The 9,140-nt window shown below is 35.5% G+C and overlaps 1 protein-coding gene across 2 annotated transcripts; it reads left to right on the plus strand.

The window, feature by feature from the left end:
• The first annotated feature begins 4,865 nt into the window (after positions 1-4,865).
• Positions 4,866-8,287, plus strand: LOC129574327 (uncharacterized). Of its 2 annotated transcripts, XM_055456161.1 has the most exons (7): positions 4,866-4,943; positions 5,086-5,360; positions 5,458-5,473; positions 5,579-5,668; positions 6,629-7,263; positions 7,335-7,407; positions 7,552-8,287. In XM_055456161.1, exons 2-7 carry the CDS (start codon positions 5,310-5,312, stop codon positions 8,208-8,210), a joined length of 1,524 nt encoding a protein of 507 aa, XP_055312136.1. In that variant the 5' UTR covers positions 4,866-4,943; positions 5,086-5,309; the 3' UTR covers positions 8,211-8,287. The 2 variants fall into 2 exon arrangements, with proteins under 2 accessions (XP_055312136.1, XP_055312135.1); XM_055456160.1 differs by having other exon boundaries at positions 4,866-5,360.
• Positions 8,288-9,140: the final 853 nt, after the last annotated feature.

The following is a 9,140-nucleotide window of genomic DNA, read 5'->3' on the forward strand; positions in this document are numbered from 1 at the left end:
ATGATCCTGTACACTTCACAAATTGACATTTTGGACGTTGTACATATAAAATGGACCTACTTAATATGTGTAGAAAGATTCATGTTAAAATACAAAAGTCAGATGTTTATCAAAATTGTATTAAATTTCTAACTGATTTGACAGTAATTGATTAATTAATGCTTAAAACTACACACAGAGGAATGTGGTTATTATGTATATGCAGGGCTTAAAATAAGCATTCTCTTTGATTCACATTTTGCTGAAATTGACAAACAAAAACACAAGCGCACACTGCACACAAAATATTTCTAATTAGTTCTGCTACAATGGAATGCATAGAACTTCATTCGCTATGCATTCGTATACACATTTTGTATCACAATTTTTACCAAAGATCGATATCTTTTGCTTAAACAAGAAGACTGATTCTAATTCCTTTTTATTGATTCCTTTTACTGAAAACGACCACCATGGCATGAAAGTACTCATAATATAGACATGCCAAGAGACATGCCGAGTGTGTGTCCACTCATTATTATCCTAGGGATTATTTATGAAATGTTTTTGGGACGATTTTGTAATTTTTTAGGACGATTTTGGTACTTTTTGGGACGGATTTGATTTGATCCTTGCTGAACTAGCGTTAAGAAGCGTTAAAATGAGAAGAGTATAGTATACGATATGCTCGGTTACTCTTACAAACAGAACGATCATCAAGCACGTCTATGTGTATACACTTCTCACTCCAACTCAACACAAACCATTGTGCCTGGCTGCAACCGTTAGCTGTGTGTATTGTAAAAATAAACAATAATTCCGCATGATTTTTGTGGAATCTTCCAGAATACCGGCACTGGCGAAATCTGTGATCTTCAATATTCAAACCATCTCTATATTCTCAGGAGTGCGTCCCGAAATATGTCAAATGAGTTTGACATCACAGATATTAATGGATATGAGTATAATACAAACAATGCAGCGGCTAAATTCGAATAAACCGATTGAAACCGCAATATTCATCACATCAAATAAATTCACCGTTTGAACGTCGCGCTTACCGCGAATTTTGTTTAAAATAGACGTTAAATCGAGTTTAATTCATATTTTATTGGTGAATTCTTAATTCACCGTTTGGAATTTTTTGATTCACATTTTCAAATCTTGGTTCACCATTTTGGACTTGATTCACTCTTATTTTAAGCTCTGGCTATATGTTGAACATTTTAGAACATTTTCTGACTTTCAACATAACATCTGTGTAAAAATATAAAAAATACATATTGGGTGTATAACTTTGCTTCCGCCGTTTTCCAACAGATGGCTCCAGCGGTAAGTGCTGGTGGAAAATATCAGCTCTAAAACGTCATACGGTAAGCTTGGGCATCTGTCAACAATTCTGCATCATCACATTTGTAAATTTTTATCTGCATCATAAATTTTATTGTGCTCAAAAATGTCCGAGTTCGTGCCAAAAAAACAGCATTTGCGGGAGCAGTTTTTTTCATACGGGAAAAATGTGAAAAATAGATTATTCTTTTATCGAGTGGACACTGGTAGTGAAGAATGGACGTTTCTCGATAGACACAAACATATCAAACCACATTTTGATCGTGGTTTTTTGTCATTATAGGGGGCGCCACAATCACTCCCTCGAAAAAGGGTGATTTTCCATATTTGCGGGGGTGAGGCAGATATGGTGCATTGGAAGGTGGTAGAAACTTATCAAAATGTTAGCTTTTATCGTTTCCAACAAAAACTAATCGGTATATATACCAATTTCTGACAGCAAAATCGAAAAATTGACTTATCGCCGCAAAAAAAGCGAATTTTTGAGTAAATTTTTTTATTGACTTTTTGGCTATCAAGTCCAAAATTTCTAAGAAGCTATTAATTTTGAAAATCCTTTATGCCCCCGCTGTAATTTCCAGACATTGCGCTTTCTTACTACCACTGGCTTCAGTCGATTCAATATCACCTAAGTGGAGGACGGTTCACTTGTTTTTAAAAAAGTCAAAAATTGGCTTGATTCCTTTTTGGCCGCCAAGCCGACACAGTTTTTTTGGGACGGAATCCATAAATTGCCTGAATTGTGGGGAAAAGTCATAGCTTCCGATGGACAGTACTTTGGATAAATTATATTGTACAAATTTTTCACAATAAAGCCTCAAAAATTGAAAAAAAAACGGCGGAAGCAAAGTTATACACCCAATAGTTAAAGGGGTTTGTCGTTTAAAACCCCCACTGCGAATAATTATAACTAAATTATTCATTAACATGAAGAAGATAAATTGTAATGACTGTTTCAAACTTTTGTTTTACTTCTTTTGCTATAAATCTTTAATTGTAGTCAAAATTCGCTGGTTTGAATATTTTTATCGACGAACAAGCTTTTTTCACTTCATGAGCGTTGTCTATCTATACAGTGCACGAAATAAGGTCAGGGCCACTTGAGTTTTGGTGCACAAAAAACAAATTGGTTGGATTTTTTGACATTTGTTTTTGTTCGAATTTACCGTAATGCACCTTCTTGAGTCAATCGGTGCAATTTCACAATATCTATAAAGCAATTGTCATCCGAAATTCGATCTGTCAACAATGGGTGCCGGCAAACCATAAACAGAGGCCGAAAAGGCCAAAATTTCCACACTAAAAGATTATAATAATATGACAAATCGACAAAAAATGAATTTTTTTGGAGTTTGAAAAAAAAAATTTATTGTTTTTCGATACAATGTACATTAATGAGGATTAATGGCAATGGAATTTAACCCTCTGATCGTTTGTCGGGTGTACAACGCCCGAGGCGACTTTGAACTTCGAATAAAAGTACCAAAAACTGAAGAAAAAAATCACATTGAAATTGGTACCATTCGATAGCTTGAACCTTTAGCTATACACCAGTGAAATTTCATGTGCATATGTGTAAGCATGTGTGAGATATTTCCTCCCACAACACATGTGCGCGCGTACGTACGTTTCTTGGGGCGTACAACGCCCAAGTGTATTTTTTCATAAAAACTGGACTGTGATAAGAGATAACGATTTAATGTCTTCGACAAATTTGTAGTACTAGGGTCCTCTACAACTTTACTGAAGACAGATATCGCTTATCTCTTATCAGTTCCGCAAAATACGCGAAAACGCAAATATTCGATTTTCCATTTGTCACGGAACTGGTAAAAGATAAGTGATATCTGTCTTCAGTAAAGTTGTAGAGAAGATTGAGTACTAAGACACTAAGTCGTTATCTTTTATAAGAAACGCGAAAAATGATGAGAGAAATCTCGCATTTTCACGGTTTTTCGCCTTACTGATAAGAGATAACAAAATAAAGCATGTGAAAATTGTAGTACTCGAGGTCCTCTACAACTTTGCTGAAGACAGATGTCACTTATCTCTTATCAGTCAAGCAAAAAAAATTATCAAAAACCCCATATGGTGGGAGACCTTTCGCGGTTTTTCGCGTATATTGCTTAACTGATAATAAGAGATAAGCGATATCTGTTTTCGGTAAAAGTGTAGTGCCGGCTGAATACTACAACTTTGCCGAAGACACCAATTCGTTATCTCTTATCAGTTAGGCGAAAAACCGCGAAAAACGTGAATTTTCTCTTATCATCTTCCGCGTTACTGATAAGAGACAAGGAGATGGTGTCTTCAATTAATTGTAGTACTTGACCAGCTCTACAACTTTGCTGAAGGCTTACATCATTTATATCTTGTCAATTCCGTGAAAAAAGAGAAGCCGAAAATTCACGTTTTCGCGGTTTTTCGCGTATTTCGCGGAACTGATAAGAGATAAGCAATATGTGTCTTCCGCAAAGTTGTAGTGAGGGTCAAGTACTACAATTTATTGAAGACACCATCTCCTTGTTTCTTATTAGTAACGCGGAAGTCAACTTTGTCGAAGACACTAAGTCGCTATCTCATAATTCAATCAAGTTTTTATACAAAACACACTTGGGGCGCTGTACGCCCCATCAAACGAAGTTAAGGTGTAAACGCAAAAAACGATCAGAGGGTTGAATGCGTATATGCGTAAGATTTTATTTTATAAAACAATAAATAAATTTAAAAAATTAATAATTCGCGCCAGGACAAACAATACATGAGTGAAATTTGTTTTGAATGAAAGAGACTTAAGGTAGGAATACACCTTGCAAGTAAAATGCTTGCAGCAAGCATTTTTTCCAACTTACTTTTGTATTCGATTCCAAGAATGACACTTGCATGCAAGTAAAGGTAGTGTAATACATTAGTGTAAATTTTGTTCAATATTTCTGTTCAAGCGTCCACAAGGTAGGTTGATATGATCGATTTTATAAAGATATGTATAACTGTTTACAGAGTGCTCACCAGGAACGCATATATGATTCCCATGTAATTAAGCGCATTTGGCTAGTCCCATTTTTATAATCAACAACACATATATGTACAAGTACATGATGACCCTTCATCACGAATTGACAAAAAAGTCCCTTTAAAGTAAATTCATATCATCACTGTGCACTCCAACATCACATACACTAAATTCCTTTGGTGCACACATTGTTTTTTCATTCCATCTGAACAAACACAAAAGTGGTGTGTTGGGCTAAAGCTGTTTTCGAAAATGATTATTCGTTTGTTGTGCGACGTTTCGCTCTAATTAGGAGCATCATCAGGCTGGAGAACAAAAATGTACACAAAAAACAATGAGTAAGTGTTAAAACAATTGGCAACAGCCGAAAATAACCAAATTACGAACCAGCTACATCTGAATTTAAAATGTTTTCGAGCGTATTCCATATTTTTCTATCAATTTCCACAAATTGTATCAGCTACACGTGTCCATCAAAGGAATTTTGTTATTGAGCTTCATTTAGTCTCTGAATATGATTACACTATACAACAACAAGAAACAACCACAGAGAAAAGAACTTATTTCCAATGTTTTTGGGTCCACTTAATCCAAATCTGGCGTTAGTTTGTCCTGGCATGTCTAGTTTTCAAGATACATTCATTGCTGTTTCAGTATCAGATTTGGATTAAGTGGGCCAAAAAAACCTTGGAAATGAGTCTCCTCTTTTTGGGAGGATTTCGTTTTCGAAATTTATTGCATAGTGTTATTAGACCTGAATTAATAAATTCCATAACTGAAAAATATCACAATTCATCAATTATTGATTGCATGGCACGTGTCAGCTATCAGTAGATGAATGGTATAAAAGAGGCAGCACCGCACGGGGAAGACAAAACGAATTCAAAGGATCTTCTTAAGGAGTACAAGACGGTTCTCTACTATCATTGTGCAACAGGTTAAAACTCTGTTTGGTTGGCAAATTAAAATGAATCTACTGCACGGTTTGTTTTCGGTGCTATTTATCGTTGAATTTTCGGTAAGCTTTTTTCTATTCCTTTATCATTTTCACTTTTATCCAATAAAATACGATATTTCTGTAGAACTGAAAATTAACACGAAATTTCTTTTTCTAGGAACTTCAAGGAAAACGTAAGACATTTTTGGTTTTCGAACACGCTTTTTACAATTCCAAAAGATTGTTTCATACTTTTATAATATTCAATTCGAAATTTCAACTTTTTTTCTCATGAACAGATGGCTTTTTCTCACAAGCTCTTTTCAAGGGCGAAGTGATTGAAAACATGTCACAGGCAAAGTTTGTAGCTGGAATCCTTGCCCCCACAAGTAAGTCTGTTTTAGAATAATTTTCTTATTTTTTCGTGTGAGTTTTTGTCCGAAAAAATCAAATATTCTATCCATTTTGCTAGGGGCTGACCACGCTTCAGAAAATTGAAAATAATACTAGATTTTATCATTTTTTTCAAACAATATATTATTTACAACTGTGAAATTTTTTTCAAATTTCTCCAGAAACGATTTACTGCAAATGATAACTCTCAATTGTGTCGTTGAGAATAAAAATGGGATTAGCCGAAACCGCTCATTTGCATGTGAATCATTTTTGTGTTCCTGGTAAGAGATAGAAGACATATGTCTGCTGCAATGTTTTAGAAAATTTCAAGATCTTTATCTTTGCTTGAGATACTTGCCCCATATCTTGTACCAGAAACACAAAAATGATTCGTATAAAAACACGCGGTTTCGGCTAATCCCATTTTTATTCTCAACGACACAATTGTGCGTTGTTATTAAAACGAATATGCATTTCTGTCGTTTTACTGTCAGAAAATTTATAACATTTTGGTGGTCAAATGTATCGTTCATAGTGGATTATAGATTTAGTCAAATATTTTAGACAACATACAGATGCTCAATGAAGTAGCGGACTTGTCGGACGCAAGTGAATTGCTTACGCGACGCGCAAACGAAATCATACCTCGGCCAACTTCGATGTACCGAATATAGGTTAGATTTCACGTTAAATATCGAATGCACTGCATATATGATGCTTCGGCAACTCACGAAGCGCCAAAGCAAGTGAAATGCTAAATCCACGAGTGTGCCGACAAGTCCGCTACTTCATTGAGTGGTATTAAAACTGAATGATAGAAACGAATTTTGTAGATGAAAAATTCGCGGTTTCCCCCTAGCAATTTTGTGTGTGTGTTCATTTTTTCTTTAAATATTATTTCTTGTACTGAGAATGAAACGATTTTATTACAAAATATTTGCATGAATACAAAGACCATCCAAATGATGCCAATACAATAATGATGAGTACTTGTACCGCATTTATTCTGTCGAAAACGGAAATTATCACGAATGCCCATTGTGTGGATGACGTCCCATATGTTTATGTGGTAGCTGGTACGAAAGATGTATCAGATGTAAACTCGAAAATTATAATCGAAGTCGAAAAAGAGAACATTGCATGTCACCCTCATTATAGTCATTTAATTGCTGGTGCATTTGATATTGCCAAAATTACACTGAAAACGCCGTTAGAATTCAGCGATACCGTTGGTAGTATCGGAATCGTGGATAAGGATTACAAATTGAATGACCCATCAGAAGTGGTCACTGCCTATGGATATGGCGTGTTGAACAATATCAGACCGATATTGAGGCGTTGCGATGCAAACTATGTGTCTGATGTCGAACGAGCCAACACATTTAATCCAAGTCAGACTTTGTGCTTTACCACTGGTGAAGCTACGAATGATGGCAAAATTATTACACACGGCGATTCGGGTGGACCAGTCGTTTCAAAAACAAATGGCAAAATAGTGGGGATAACAATGGGTATGAATGGAACGACAGATGGTCGCGGATCGTTCCTTCCAATTACTCTATTTCTTGATTTTATTCATGACCCAAAGGTATCTAATCACAATGCCCCAATGTTTATTCTCAACAACGCAAACAAAATCATTTTTTGCATTAATTTCAGAGCGTGAAACCAATTTCACCTCCACTTACACCTAACGAAGCTAAATTTATAGCCGATGTAACGGTACCGGCAAGTAAGTGTGCATTCGAAATTTGAACTAAATCAAACCATTTTTAACGTCACTTTTTTTATATTTTAAAGAGAGGAGAGGCAAAAGTGGGGATTTTTCATGATTTATAAACATAAATATTCATTCTGAGATGTTTTTCTATTACAGAATTTCTTACTGCCTACAAGAATGTTTATGCAGATGCTGACGAAGATGTTCAACTAAAATTTAATGCAATCATTTTGTCGGAAACGGAAATTTTGACCTGTGCGCATAATGTGTTCGGCGCTCCATATGTCTACATAACCGCTAATAAACTATCAAGTAATGCAACAAAACTTAAAGTCACTGAAGACCAGATAGAAATTCATGAGAAATACGCATTATCTGGATTCGCATTTGACATTGCCAAGATTACACTTAAAGAACCGTTGGAGTTCAACGATAACGTCGGCAGCATCGATTTGGTGCACAAAGATTACAAAATGAATGACCCGTCCGAAATGGTAACTGTCTACGGTGATACGGTATTGGATGGAACAAAGAGACCTAGGCGTTATGATACAAAGTATTTGGATGGCGCCATTTGCAAACCGAAAGTGGGCGCTGTATTTGATGCAAATCATTTGATGTGTTACACTTTAGATGGGAGCATGGGAACTCCCTTTACGTTTGGAGGTCCAATGATTTCGAAAAAGAATAACAAACTCGTGGGCATGACCATATGTCATTCGCGTGGTAAGCCAGTTGTTTTTCAACCGATTGCACCGTTGTTTGATTGGATCCGGAGCCCAAATGTAAGACGTAATCAAAGAAGAAGAATATAGGCTTGAAAAAAGGGGTTTCAGGCGCCTGAAAAAGCTGAATACCGTCTCTTTTTTTGTTCTTGTCATTTGATGTTCAATAAAAGAACCGAATAAATTTGAAAATTTGAGAAAAATGCATTTTATTTTACATTCGCCCATGCGCAGTTATATAATTATCTAAAATAATTGCGATATATATAACAACGGGGTTTTTATACAAACTTTTGCCCCCACACAGGCAAAAATCGAAAAAGGGTAAAAAATGTCAAAACTATGATTTCATCATTGCAATCATACAATTGACACCCATAGAACGAATGAACAACTTATGAGCTCTTTATCCATAACTGAGACGGAAAAAACTTCGAGCAAAAAATAGACAAATAAAGTTGCGGGCAATGTGTCACTTTTGCTACTCAGCATTGAGCGGAAAAGACGTTTTTTTCCATTTTTCCCACTACTGAAAATAGATAACGATTAGGTGTCCTCGGCATTGTTGTAGAAAATAAAAAGAACCACAAATAAGTATAAACATAACAATAATATATCAATGATTTACAAAATTCGAAAGGGACTAATGAAAACTAAATACCATGTCAACAGCACAAGCAACCATAGATATCCGACGAGTACTAACACAAGGCCGTGTTTCGGATGAGCACGTACCAATCTTGGACTCAAAAGCATTTACCGTAATTGCACTGAGCTCTATCACGAACATATGCCAACCAATTGCCTACTGCATATTCTCTTAACACGTTTAAAAAGCGACTCAAAGAAATGATTCTTATGTGATCGTTCGTGCAGTCATTTCGCTCCTAATTTATAATAACTAACGCCTACTAACTCTTTTTCTTTTTCTCTTGAAATTGCTTTAAAATGTAATAAGAATGTAATAATATTGTGTAATGAATATAATGAAAAAAAAAATTGCAATCGACCATCCGTATG

Source organism: Sitodiplosis mosellana, unplaced genomic scaffold, assembly GCF_009176505.1.
Source record: "Sitodiplosis mosellana isolate CC-2019 unplaced genomic scaffold, AAFC_SMos_1.0 Smas_scaffold_6162, whole genome shotgun sequence".
NCBI lineage: Eukaryota > Metazoa > Arthropoda > Insecta > Diptera > Cecidomyiidae > Sitodiplosis > Sitodiplosis mosellana.